This window comes from Lissotriton vulgaris, assembly GCF_964263255.1.
Source record: "Lissotriton vulgaris chromosome 7 unlocalized genomic scaffold, aLisVul1.2 SUPER_7_unloc_1, whole genome shotgun sequence".
Classification (NCBI taxonomy): domain Eukaryota; kingdom Metazoa; phylum Chordata; class Amphibia; order Caudata; family Salamandridae; genus Lissotriton; species Lissotriton vulgaris.
The window spans coordinates 759,426-774,161 of record NW_028240614.1 but is presented as its reverse complement, the minus strand read 5'-3'; the positions used below and the strand labels follow the sequence as shown (position 1 = coordinate 774,161).

Sequence of the window (14,736 nt, the reverse complement as noted above, 5' to 3'; positions counted from 1 at the left end):
TTATTACAGGCATGAGAGGGAAAATGCATGGGTGACATGCACATACACTAAACGTGGGGTACACGCAGGGGACACATTGGCCACGTAAAATTTCTATTTCCTCAGTAGTCCCTAACGTACAACTTTACTACCAAGTAGAGTAGTTACGCTTCCTGGTGGAATGGAGCTGTGCTGAATCAGAGAAACATTGGTTGTTCCAAGATAAAGCAGTCGCCAGCATATATCTGTCAAAGGTCCCTTTCCTGACGAAACCCCATAGGCCACGCAATGTCTGTCTTTCTCAGATTACAAAGGCAACTATGGTGGTGTGGGAACAGACTAGCACCGAATATGGCTTGAGCATATTTCCCTGACCCCACTTCAAGATAACCAGACTTCCCCCAGGGAATGGGAAATGCAAACTATGCTAGGTTGAGGCTCTCAGAGTGTCGCTCCATGGGCCACCTCTTCGACGTGGCAGGAATTCTCCTGTTCCATCAGATTCGCACAGACTTTGGCATTCCCGAGTCAGATCACCTCCAGCACCTACAGCTCAGACACTGGGTCTCTCCCACTATGAAAAATGTCTCCTCACTAAGACCTCAGGCAAGATGCTGATTTCCGAACTCTATGCATTACTGAACTCGCAGAATAAACACAAATACAATGCAGGCCGAGTCATGTGGGGAAGAGATCTGGGTAGGCAGCTGAGTAGAAAAGAATGGGAGGGAATATACTACAGAGCCAGGCATACCGCCACCAATGTTGCTCTCACTGAAGCCTTCACAAAAATTGTTACTTACTGGTATTATACACCGGAATGGTGACATAAGGCACTTCCTTCGCAGAGTGCGGACTGCTGGCAGGGTTGCGGACATCCCGGAACCTTAGTTCACGTATTATTAAGGGAATGCCGACTGCTGCAGCAATACTGGTCTCAAGTTCTCGATGAAATCGACTCCTATCTCAATGCCCAGCTTCCACGATACACTACACACATAATACTCAACCTCCCAAATCCATTGACATACCCCCTGAAAGCTAGAAGGGGGCTGCAAACAGGACTAGCACTGGGAGCCGCTGTGCAGAACATCCTTATTCACTGGGACACTCAACAAATACCTACCCACCTTGGCTGGCTCCACAGACTCTGGCATATCTTAGGTATGGAGACGATAACGCTTTCACTAGCAGGGCAGGGGTCGACGTTCAGGGAGCTGTGGCGTCTCTTCTTATCCCTAACAACACAAGAGTTTCATGAGCTCACGTGTCATAGATAGTTGCACATTCTGCGTCTCCCAGAGGCGGCTTTACAATCACCAACTTAGTTCCCTACATTTGGACACCGTAGCCTATATGTTTTAGCCTGGAAGTGAGTGAAGTGAGTGAAGGGAGGGAGGGTTCATTGATTGGGGGTCTGAGAAGCCCAGTAAGCACATGGTCCACTGATGGTTTTCTTTACTTGTTTAATATTGAAATTTTAATAAAAAATATTTGAACCATAAAAAGATATTTGCAAACGTACCTTTTCGGAAAACATGGGAGCCCAAGATTCCATGCGTCTCTCTGGACCTTTCTTTCATGGCTTTGAAGCAGCCCCGTTCGGCGATCAATTGTATTTGCTCTTTAGTCAGATTAATCTCAAAAAAGTCTGCTATTTTCTGAACTGCCGCAGCCAGATCCTGAAATGAGAATAGAGTTGGCCTTGAAACTTATGTTCTTGCACAGCTGCTTCAAAGACACAAGGCCTCTTTGAAGTGTCATTAGATGCCACCCAAAGACAGAGTTTAGCTGTCTGTTGTCAAAGACCTATTGTATACAATTCCAACACTTTGGGTGCGCTTTCGATCTTCCCATTGCTTATTATTTGTCTACTTTCTTGTCAATCTCATGTTCTTGCTTTTTATCAAATGGCTTTCCTTCCTTTTTCTGTGTTAGTGCCTTCCCTAGAGGGTAGCTTCATTACCAGCCTTTTGATTGGAAGGTGTATATCCTTCCACAGCTCGCATCAGTGAACTACTTTTTCCATTTTCTTTGAGCCCTGCATGGGAGTGCATGTGTTTTCTTGCTCTCTCTCCCATGAGCTGCTTCCCTCCTCACACCCCCTTTCCTTACGCTCACTGTACTGCTCCCCACCTTCCCAGCTCATCCCTTAAATCACAGCAACAGAGATATTGTTGCCAGGAGTGACTCAAGATCAGATTCCATTGGTTTTTTTTGGTTTTTTTATATCCTTCCTTTCACATGTTGCATGAAAGACAGGCCTCAGCACACAGAGGCTGCATCTATGGAGGTGGGCCATGCTTCTGGACTCATCCTGCTTGTGTTGGGGGCCAAAGATGTACTCAGAGTGAGTGAAAAGATGTATCTTCTACCGGGGGCCCATAAATGCTCTCTCCGGGCTGCTGGAGAGCGCCAAATGTATGCAGCATTGGAACCCGGTCCTAGTCACTTGGAAAGCATATGGAAAGGCTTTTCCTATAAATTATGACATTTCCCAGACACCTGTTATGTTCTTGAGTCTAATCCAGTGTGTTAATTCCTTATCTGGGTCATGGGCAACTGGCTTTTTAAAATCTGTTCAGTTTCTTGCATACAACCTGACAAATAAACCATGCTGTGTACAAAGATTGAAAAAAGTGACTTCAGTGTTCTGTTTGGGGATACCTTACGATGTTTGTTTGTTCTTCCTTAAGTTTTTAAAAAACACGCTTTACAAACAAGTATTGGCAAAACCAATAGCTTAGCACTTGCATTATAGAAGTGAGGTGTATTGGCTTTGCCAGTGTTTATTCATCATTTGGTTACGCCCATCTATTGGTAGTGCCACACATCTCTCTACAGACAGTAGAGTGTAGTAACATTCTACATCTGTCAGTCTCTGGTGATCAGATCTGCTGATGTATGCCATTTAAGTTTGGAATTTTTGCTAAATTGCTAAAATGATACCCTTATGACACATAATTACACCAACACTCCTGGTAAAATTACAGCATAAGAGTGCAGGAGCAGTGCAAACAACCACAATACGAGTGACTTGTTCAGGCAACTGTGTGTTTGCTCTATTTTTTAGCACAAAATATGCCCTCAATTTGAAAATGGTCCTGGTGCCGTGACTGCTAATGTATAACACACAGGTGTCTCGTTAGTCCCGGCGCTGTGACTGCTAATGTATAACACACAGGTGTCTCGTTAGTCCCGGCACTGTGACTGCTAATGTATAACACACAGGTGTCCCGTTCCCGTCACTGCTAATGTATAACACACAGGTGTCTCGTTAGTCCTAGTGCCGTGACTGCTAATGTATAACACACAGGTGTCCCGTTCGCCCCGGTGCCGTCACTGCTAATGTATAACACACAGGTGTCCCGTTCGCCTCGGTGCCATGACTGCTAATGTATAACACACAGGTGTCTCGTTAGTCCCGGCGCTGTGACTGCTAATGTATAACACACAGTTGTCCCATTCGCCCCGGTGCCGTCACTGCTAATGTATAACACACAGGTGTCTCGATAGTCCCAGTGCTGTAAATGCTAATGTATAACACACAGGTGTCCCGTTACTTCCTTGTGCCGTGACTGCTAATGTATAACACACAGGTGGCCCATTAGTCCTGAAGCTGTGACTGCTAATATATAACACGCAGGTGTCCTGTTAGTCGTGGTGATGTGACTGGTAATGTATAACACACAGGTGGGAAACATCACTTACAACGCAACTTTTACAACGACATACCATTACAACGCAACTTTTACAACGCAAAAACTTTTACAACGCATGTATTTACAACGAATGTTTTTACAACGCAGGTACCTTTACAACGCATACACCAAAAAGAATTTAATAAGTAAAGTATCACTTCTGTGGACAATGGAATTAACAGGGCACCTGTGTGGGATCTATGTTGATACAACGCATGTTATTACAACGCATGCTTTTACAACGCATTTTTTACAACGCAAAAACTTTTACAACGCATGTATTTACAACGAATGTTTTTACAACGCAGGTACCTTTACAACGCATACCATTACAACGTAAGTATTGGTAAGTATATAATTATATTTAAATGTTATATGTTTGGGGTAAAGGGGTATTTTTAGGGTTCAGGGTCAGTTTTTAGTTTTTGGGTAAAGGGGTATTTTAGGGGTTCAGGGTCAGTTTTTAGTTTTTGGGTAAAGGGGTATTTTTGGGGTTCAGGGTCAGTTTTTAGTTTTTGGGTAAAGGGGTATTTTTGGGGTTCAGGGTCAGTTTTGGGTTTTGGGGGTACAGGGGTACAGGGTAAAAATATTTAAATGTTATATGTTTGGGGTAAAGGGGTATTTTTAGGGTTCAGGGTCAGTTTTTAGTTTTTGGGTAAAGGGGTATTTTAGGGGTTCAGGGTCAGTTTTTAGTTTTTGGGTAAAGGGGTATTTTTGGGGTTCAGGGTCAGTTTTTAGTTTTTGGGTAAAGGGGTATTTTTGGGGTTCAGGGTCAGTTTTGGGTTTTGGGGGTACAGGGGTACAGGGTAAAAATAAATTAAAATTAAATTTAAATTAAATTATATTAAATTATATTAAATTATATTAAATTATATTTTTTTAAATTAATTTAAGATTATAAAATTAATATATATTTACCAATACTTACGTTGTAATGGTATGCGTTGTAAAGGTACCTGCGTTGTAAAAACATTCGTTGTAAATACATTCGTTGTAAACGTTTTTGCGTTGTAAAAAATGCGTTGTAAAAGCATGCGTTGTAATAACATGCGTTGTATCAACATAGATCCCACACAGGTGCCCTGTTAATTCCATTGTCCACAGAAGTGATACTTTACTTATTAAATTCTTTTTGGTGTATGTGTTTACATTTGTATTTTATAAAATATGTTTTTTTCTCCCAGACCGGGTTTATTGTCTAGGTCAGTGTAAGACAAATAGCTTGTAACAGTCTCGGGCTATCAAACAGAGTTTTATCAAGATCCGGTGCAGTCTATCTCCCCTCAGAATACATGTTTGCCTTACAGATGTGGATTTTACTTCTCAGGAAGCAGAGGATTTAATTTCAAAAAGGGATTAATACACAAAATGACTTCGATTATTCAGGCTTCTTAAGCAACCTTTTTCTTTAAAAAAAGCAATACATAAAATTAAGACCAGCGATAAATCTAGCCCATTTCAACCATTTTGTTGTTTACAGGCATTTCAAAATGGAAACAATTCGCCACCTCTGAAATTGCCCCTAGTATCCGAATGGGGGGTTTCATCAGATTTAAAAGATGCCTGTCTTTCGGTACCATTCCTCCTTCTCATTGCACAATTCTTCAGTTTCAATGGGACAGCTCCGATTACTATTCCACAGCCCGATCTTTTGGCTTATCCTTGGCACCGTGGTGTTCCACCAAACGTTTGAAACTGGTATTTGTCGTGACCCGACAGACAGGCGACCGATAGGGCAACAGGACAGGAGGACGCTAGGACCCTGTGGGTCATGAGGGAGGTGACCAGGTCACCGGACACCACATCCTGTTAGGGGACAGGAAGGACAACAGAAAGAATCAGGACTGACCAGAGGACAGACGTGATGAAGACCGCTCCTGTGTAACTAATAAAACGAAGATTATAACAACTAACCTGTGTCCAGTGTTTGGTGTGTATTGCCGCCACAACGGACACGACATCTGGCGACGAAGGTGGGATCCGGTCCCTGCGTGCAGAAATCGCGATTTGAAACCAGGAGCCCACCCTGGATCGCGTTGTGGCCAAAAAGGAAGAGGGAAGAGTGAAGCGCCATCCAGAAATCAGCAGCTACGTGGGAGCCCACCCCGACCGCCGCAAAAGAAAAAGCAACAAAGCCGGTAAGCGCCAGCAACAGGAGCGCGAAGTTCGAAGAGCTGAAATGTCAGCGCGAGGTCTCGCGAGAGTCTCGGCGGCCATATTGGGGCCAGGCGGGAGAGCCAATAGAAACGAAGGATAAGCGCGGCGGCTATTTTAAAGTCAGGCAGCATTGTAATTGGTCGCGAAGTCCCGCGAGAAGACGGCAGCCATCTTAGAGTCAGGTTTCTAAGCCAATAGGAACAAAGAACGAGTGCGGCGGCCATTTTGAGGCGAGGCACAACGCGAAACAGAAGAAAAAGTGCAGAACACCACAAGAAAAGACAACGACAGCAAATAAAAGCTGGATAAAAAGAAAAAAGAAGAAAAGAAGAAAGAAGATAAAGAGATAAGAAGAAAATAAAGAGAAAAGAGAAAGAGAAAGGAAGAAAGAAAAAAGGAAAATAAAGAGAAAAGAAAAGAGAAAAAAGATAAAGAGAAAGGAAAAGAGGGAAAGCAGAAAAGAAGAAAAGAAGAAAGAAGATAAAGAGATAAGAAGAAGACAAAGAGAAAAGAAGATGAAGAGAAAGGAAAAGAGGAAAAGCAGATAAAAGCAAGGATGGCAGACCCAAAGCCCAGCGCACAATACAGGAGGCCACTGCCATTCAACTTATCGGAGCCACAAACAGGAATACGGTGGGAGAAGTGGATCAGACGGTTCGAAAGATATATGGAAGCAACAGACACGACAGAAGGAAAGAGACTCGGGTTACTACTGAACTTAGCAGGGGACGACATTGAAGAACTTCTAGTGACACTACCAACTGAAGAAACAAAGACATATGAGACACTAAAGAAAGGCCTGACGGCCAAATTCGACCCACAACGAAACATTGAGTTTGAACGGTACACATTCACTATTGCGTGTCAACAAGTGGATGAGACGCTGGATGATTTTGCGACAAGGCTGAGGAAATTAGTGACACACTGTGAGTTTGACAAGTTTGACAATGAACAAGCAATAAGACTACGGATCATTGAAGGCTGTCGCGACACAGGATTCAGGGCAAGAATCTTGAAAGAACAAATCTCATTGGAAAACATCCTGTCTCTGGCAAGAGCAGAGGCAAGAGCAACGGCACATGCCCAAGAAATTGAAAAAGGGAAGAACGTTGAAATAGAAAATGCACACTACGTGACGAACAAATATCGCACAGGCCGGTGGAGGAACGACCGGGGAGAACAAACAGAGAGGAGACAACCTGAAGGAACCTGTTACAAATGTGGAATGGAATTTCCACACAGAGGTCCGTGCCCCACGTTTGGCCAGACCTGCAAAAGATGTAATGGGAGAAATCATTACGCCAGCATGTGCCAAAGCACACAACTCAGAAATGACAGGAGAACAACAGGAAGACAACAAGAGTCGACAACAAGACACGTCAGATGTCGACAGAGAAAGAAGAAGCTCATCGCGAGGATCAAGCGAAGATGAGGAAGAAGAGAGAGTGGAAAGACTATACCACATGTCGGAGGTCCAAATAAAACTGAGTGGGGAAAACAGAAAAGGAGAAACAACAACTCGCACAGGCAGTAGTAACCAGGAAAAGATGAACCTGGCAAAGATAGGAGTAGGAGAACATGATGCGGAATTTGTACTGGACAGTGGTGCAACATGCAATGTCATGTGTGCATCAGAATACGAGAAAATGGAATCAAAGCCGGCACTGAGTGTGTCCAAAGTGAAAATCTTCACCTGGGGGTCAAAGAAAGATAAAACAAATTTGGGAAAGTTCACAAAGGAACTGACATATAAAAACAAGAAGAACAAAGAAGACATACACGTGCTGAAAGGAGACGTGCCAGGACCATGCCTGCTAAGCAACAACACCGCCCAAACAATGGGTCTCATAACCATGACCTATGACAAAAAAGAAAATGAGCAACACACTGACAACAAGCAAAGAGAAGAAACGGGAACCAGAGAAAGAGGAAGGGCACGGAAAAGAACAACTGAAAGACCAGACAAAACAAAAGCCGGCCGTAGAAAGAGAGGAGCCAACAGAGGTAGCGCCAGCTGGCCCAGGACATTGGGCGCACGACAAGGAGCCAGAAGCGGAAAGATAGAAGCTGCCCCGTGGAGAGCAGCAAGAAGACAACAAACAAACAAAAGAAAAAGACGATGGCAAAGAACAGCGACCGAAAAGGAATGCAAGGAGACAAAGAGACTAAGTGATAAAACATAGGAGTCAGAAAGTAGAGAGACGAGTCAATGATGACATCTCTCTCTCTCTCTCTCTCTCTCACTACAACAATGAGTCAATGATGTAAAGGGTGATGGGGCAGAATTGATCACCAGAACTGTACCACGAACTTTGTTTGCATAGAACTGTACCACAAACTTTTGTTTGCAGCAAAGGGGGAGATGTCGTGACCCGACAGACAGGCGACCGATAGGGCAACAGGACAGGAGGACGCTAGGACCCTGTGGGTCATGAGGAAGGTGACCAGGTCACCGGACACCACATCCTGTTAGGGGACAGGAAGGACGACAGAAAGAATCAGGACTGACCAGAGGACAGACGTGATGAAGACCGCTCCTGTGTAACTAATAAAACGAAGATTATAACAACTAACCTGTGTCCAGTGTTTGGTGTGTATTGCCGCCACGACGGACACGACAGTAGTAAGCCTACTTCTTTACATAGTGTCTAGTTGCATGTTTCTTTCTTGTTCCTAAATGTACACTCGTCCAACCAAACCTCTGACAACAAAGATTTCAGAGAGCAGATGCCTCCTCTCGGGTGATGTTCATCTGAGTCTACGTTCATCTGTTCCTGCTCTTAGAAAAGTCAAATTAACTCTTCTATCAGCAAGAAAGGTGTCCCTGGAGGCCACAAGAGGTCTTTTTATACCAGAACTAATGAGACACCTGTGTGTTATACATTAGAGGTCATAGCACCAGGGAGTTCTGGGAACTGTAGTTTTGTTTCTTTATTCACTGTTTGTTTATCTGGTGCTATGTTCATAAATGAAAAGGAAGAAGGTATAATACTCGCCTCCGTCTCTTTATTAAAATTAGGACTTTGCAGCAATAGCTCTTGGAAAATCCCGATTATCCTTTCATGAGTTAGGTAAAAAGATTTCGATTGCTTTTGGTTCCTTAAAAAAATGCATGAATGAAGGTTAATAAGTGTCTGAGTGCAGGGTGAAAGTGATTGATGTGTGTTCAGTGCAGGATAAGAATTGTGAGAGTGTCCAGGTTGAGGGATGTTACCCTGGATTGTACGTGGGAATGTTTTTATTCTTTAGCATCAACTAATGCAGTGCCAATAGACAACCAGGGAAAGTAAACAAAATGCAGTCGTCTAACAAAGCCAACAAAATGGAGTGTGCCCCAGAAACAAAGAAATCATACAGCTCTGAAAACCTTTCACAATGCGGGCTGAAACAATAAAATTATATTTTAAAAATGTGTGTTGAAACAAAAGGAAGCAAAGAGCATTAACAGGCAAGGAAAAAGCATTAACAGTACCATTAATTAAAAAACTAGTCATTGCAACCCAAAACATAATAAATATTACAGTTCTCAAAAACATTGACAATGCGTGGTGAGCAGGGCCAGACTGGGAACTGAAAGCAGCCCTGGCAAATTTTGTCAGACCAGCCCCCGCAAGGTACGTAGGGAGTGAGTGCAGCGAGCGAGTCCGACCACTGGTAGCGGGGTGTGTGGGGGTGGAGGGGGGGGGGGGGGGGGGGTTCCTGCCCCCAAGAGAACTTTGGAAAAGAGACCAAAATGATGCATTTTACAACACATTTTTCTTTACATATTTAATTGCATTACCTTTCAAAGCACTTTAAATAGCAAATGATGACCTTAAAGAGCACCAGGTTACCCAGTCATGTGTACCCATAGACATTCTAACAGAGAACTCCAAAAATAGACAAGAGAGTAGTGAATTAGAGAGCACAAAGTAGAAGTCAGACACCTGGTGGCAGTCCTGTGGTGCTGAGCAGCCACTTAAAAAAATTAAGTGGAAAAAGATACAAACACAGGCACCATTCTCAGTTTCTTCAGTGGTGGAGCATTTTTCTTTGTTGTTCCTGGTCTGCTATGCTTCGTCGATATGATATGATATATATGAATATATGTGTATGCACACCGGCTAATACAGACTCATCACCATGGCTCCTGTAACTTGTTTATTTGAACAAGCACCATGAAGGGTGAAGATGGTGGAGGGATATTATGCGGGGGTGAAGCCTGGAATGGAGTTGGCACTGGTTCAAAGAGGTTCAAAGAGTGTGCCAGGCGCATGTGGATATGGTGAGGAACAGCCCCCGTCTGAGGTCCAAAATGAGATTAAACACCAAGGTAGTAGGGCCCCTGTGGTGCCTTACCTGGGTAACCTGGGAGCGTGCAGGAGTGTCTACTCACATGTAGTGGTAGTTACCTAATGTAAGTACAAAGCGGACGTGCGGTGAGACTTCTGTGCCTATATCTAGCTGTGCTTGGAGATGGACGCTGTAGTGTCGCCCACTGTGGTTCAAGTGTTGTGTCTTGGATAGCTGCCAAAAGAGGACTGCCCTTGTTTGTAAAGAGAGTGAAAAGTGCAAGTGGCGCTTTTTTGTATGTCAGGTAGGATAGATCAGTGAGGTGATGTGCAATTCACAAGTTAGATTCCTTGCTAGGCTGACTCAGTCTTTAATCTTCCTAACCTGCTAGTGCTGTGAAAAGGTTTGTGGGGAGCTTTTAAGAAACAAATCAGAAAGGTGATAGGTGGTCTCAGACATGGTTTGCCTCACAGGCTCAGTTGTGGGGACAAGTTCTTATTTTCCATCGTTAGAATTTGAGCCAAAGCAAGACAAAAAAGGGGGAAGGGGGGAAACAAGCATAAAGAGGAAGCTAGGAAAACATTGACAGAGAGAGAAACCTGTGATGGAAAAGAACCTTTGAAAGAGACTAAAGAGACAGGAAGTGTAGGTGGTGAAAGAAAGATTCATTAGGTGAAATCAAGACTAAGTTGCCCTTGGTATTTGGCAACCATGGCATTGAACAGCAGGACACTCATAAGAAAGTTTTTTGAGCCCTACATTTATTACAAATTATGAGACTGTTGGCTCATTTTTCTAAATATAACAGTGCAATATGAAATCCTAGTCCATTGCACAATATATAATATCGATTCATGTCTAAGCAGCAGATAACTCCGCAACCGTAATGAAACTAGTTGTACAATTTGTTGTGACCAAGACCCTGTGTGCTTAGTGTGAGACAGCATCAAATATTTGTAAACTCCTTGCCTTTATTTTCACATTACAGGCAAGTTTTAATGAAAGGCTTTCATCACTGTCAGAAATAAAGTTAAAAAGTGTTTTAACCAAAACCAACACTGCCCAATGCTGACAAAAATCAATCTTAGTGGTGGCACATCCAAGGTGCTAAAATGGAGGTTGAATGCCCTGTTGAGTTGTTGTCATGGAGAGACGTGAAGCCGGCCCCTCCCGGTACCGTGTGCATGCGCATTTGTTGAATAATGTTGAGCCTAAAATGTTGTTAAATGAATGGCCGTTCCATTAGCAACATAACTAAATCTCTGGGGATCATCGCAGACAGAAATCTGCCCCTTCAAGAGCACATAAACTACTCATTACAACTTACTCTGTATCACCTCAGACTGCTGGAAAGATACAAACCTGTCATTCCTCCACCAGACTTCAAAAATGAAACCAAGGCTATGGTCTTATCTAGACTTGACTATGGGAATGCTCCGTTGACCGTTGCCGGAAAATCACGCCTAACACCAATAAAGGCCATCCTAAATGCGGCAGCCTGGCTAGTATCCGGAGCAAAGTGATTCAGACACATTACACCTGTTCTCCTCACTCCCAAGTGGCTTGCAATAGAAGCAAGGTGCCTCCCTCAAGGTAGACTGCACTACTCAAACACTGCACTTCGGCACCCCAAAAAACCTGGCCACAAAACTCACTGTCTAGAGGCAACCACATCCTACTCAGTGCTGATTGGCTATTCCTGGAAGCTCATAGAATCAAGAAACAAAATACCTCCTTCTCGGGCAGTACATCTAACATTGGGATCTAATTACCGCCAGCCGTCTTGGAGAGGAAAGTTACATCTCTTCTCACTAAGTAATTCCTGACAAACTTATCGATCGCCCTCATCTTCCACCGGACTGAATATGGCATGGAATTCACCATTCTTGTGTTTGGTAAAATTGTCCTGTGTAACCTCCCTGGTGATTCCTAGCTTGTCCTTGAACTGGCAGAATATGCCATGTATATCTAGTTATAATGATGTGTACCCTTGTTGATCTGTAAACACATAGCCTTGTCATTCAGCCTTGTAGTTATCGTCTTGAACTGATATTTATGTGAAATTTGTACTGTACAAACGCTCTTCTACCTCCGGGTCTTCCTCGAGCTTTATAAAACCTCTAAATACACAAATAAATATTCATCGATTGAGGCTTTTTGTCAGCAAAAGTTTTTAAAATCTGCATTTCTTTAAACGAGTTTTTACTTGAAATGATCTGTTTGACTGCCAGTCACCTTTGATTGGGAAATCAGGGGAAAGGCGTGAGAATGGTAAATTAAAAAATATAGAACCGATCTTAGCATCCCACTTCACTACAAACATTTTGTCAGCAGTCTATCACTCAGTGGCAAATTGCACTGGCCTGGAGTGCATGCAACTCAGCATTAGGGGTATCTCGAAAACGATGGCATGAAACCATCTACTTCCTGCCCAACGCGTGCTCAGTGCACTTTGGCTCATTGCGCACCTTTCTAAAATGTTGTTATGTAATATAAAGGTACACGAACCAATTTTGTTTTCTTTTTTAATTCTTTTGTAAAGCAGTAAATTACACTTACTTAAACACCTGGAGGCCTCAGGCCTACACATGCTAATGCTGTTCTGTCTGCTGCTTGTTTCTCTGGTGCGTGTGACTCCCTAAGAGGGCAGGGTCGCGCTGTGTACTATGCTGCAGGGGGGCAAACTTGGAGAGGGGGCGCAAATGATTGGTCCGGCTCGCGCATCATGCCCTAAACTCTCTCTGGCATTGGCAATGACAGTGAGAGTTTAGGGTGCGATGCGCGAGTCGAACCAATTATGGCACTTCCGGATAGATTCTGGTGTTGCTTGCACTGCCACAATAAGGCGGTTGGCGATTACGCGCACCACCGAACACTAAATACAGAGGTCAGAGTGCACTGCAGGGTCTGTCACGGTGGCCTTCTGATTTTGTTACTGGGGGCTGATTTTGCTCAAAATAAAAATAAAATCAGCCCCCAGTAATAAAATCGGCCCCTGTGACAAAACCGGCCCCCACCCTTCCAGCCTACCGGGGAATTGCCCGGTGTCCGCCATCACCAGTCTGGCCCTGGTGGAGAGGGCATAACATGATATCGAAGACACGTTGCCCAACCATTAGTTGGAAGGAAAACCAAGCAGAGCGCCTAATTCAAAACATTTGAAGCTGAAACAGAAACAAGCAACAAAAGCTTTATATGCGTGGAATCTTTGTTAGTGTTATCATGCATTAAATGCGTGCAATGGTCGTCGGACAAGCAACTAAATGCTGTGCTTAAACAGCATGCAACGATGGCTGTGACACAGTTTCAATGCGCGCAATCAGGGAAAGTAAACCAGAAAAAGTTCCACACAAAAGCGGATGAACACAGTACTTGGATGAAGGGGAACTGATAAGAGCCTCTTAAGATATATTAAATACAAGAGATTTCACGCTGTGCAGACGAAACCTAAAAATGAAAACCTTTGAAATGATGGCACCTTTGCTGGCACTGCCCATCTACATAAGTTTAATCCTGGACATTCTGAGCATGAGACCTCTCCACAAACAGTCACCTGAGCCTGCAGGTACCACAACCCAACACATTATAACAAAAGGCTGAACAGGTCATTCTCTGTCTTCCAACATGTTCCTTATGACAGATTCTGAAATCCAGGACACATGAAGCACCCTTAGTGAATGACAGTCTGACGGGATGTTGGACAAACAGGTGAAACATTTATTTCACTCTGTATTTATTTATTTATTTATTTATATTCTTATAGCGCGCCTGAATCAGCCCCGAAGGGGTATCTCCGCGCGTGGCTTCTGTAAGGGTTGAAAGAACTTATTGAGGGGGTGACAGTGTGGGGAACAGAAGTGAATTAATCGTGGGTGAATAGGTATGTTTTTAATTTTTTCCTAAAAGAAAAAAGATTAGAGATTCGTCTCAACTGTGGTGGGAGGGAGTTCCATAGCAAGGGGCCTTTGAGAGAGGGAGCTCGGCCTCCCTGTCTCGCTCTGGTAACTTTGTATATCTATATAATGCCATATCAGGATTAAACCACAATGGCTTACTCATTATTCAAATATCATTTTCATGATTTGAAGCCTTAGTGCTTTAAAAATCTCAGATATCTTTAAACTGAACAAGGCCTGAGCTGAAATCTGCACAGAGCAATAAGCTGGCACACCCAATATCCAGACTGTATTAATTTCAACGTCTGAGAGAGAACTCTTGATCTAGGAAATGTTATTTTAACGGGTCTTGTTGTAAAACACTGTTTTTATAGAAATGTTCGAGTTATTTGTGCTGTGTATATGATTGTAAGTAATGATGCAATATTGTGCTTCAGAATTTGAACAAATAAAAGTTCATCTTGGGTTATCGTGACCCATCTGTATATGAACAGAGAGTCCTCATCTTATCATGTGCACTTGGTGTACCTTCTAAAGTACCTGTTAATCTAAGGATGAGAAATGCATATAAGGCATGGAGACACATATGTACCATAAGAGACACTGTAATAAACTTGGTACATGGAAACAAGGCAGCAGTATCCTCTACATATTACATGCCAGTCACACATCCGACTGTAATGAACTTGCTATATTTTATAACAGCACAACAGTACCCTCTACTTATTACA

General features: G+C 43.3%; 1 protein-coding gene across 1 annotated transcript in view; it reads right to left on the bottom strand.

The window, feature by feature from the left end:
* Positions 1-14,736, bottom strand: part of LOC147672972 (sulfotransferase 6B1-like) — a 266,092-nt gene that overhangs the window by 29,715 nt on the left and 221,641 nt on the right. The window contains exon 6 of the mRNA XM_086947847.1: positions 1,505-1,661. Within this exon, the coding sequence (XP_086803973.1) occupies positions 1,505-1,661 (157 nt within the window). The remainder of the gene's footprint in view (positions 1-1,504; positions 1,662-14,736) is intronic.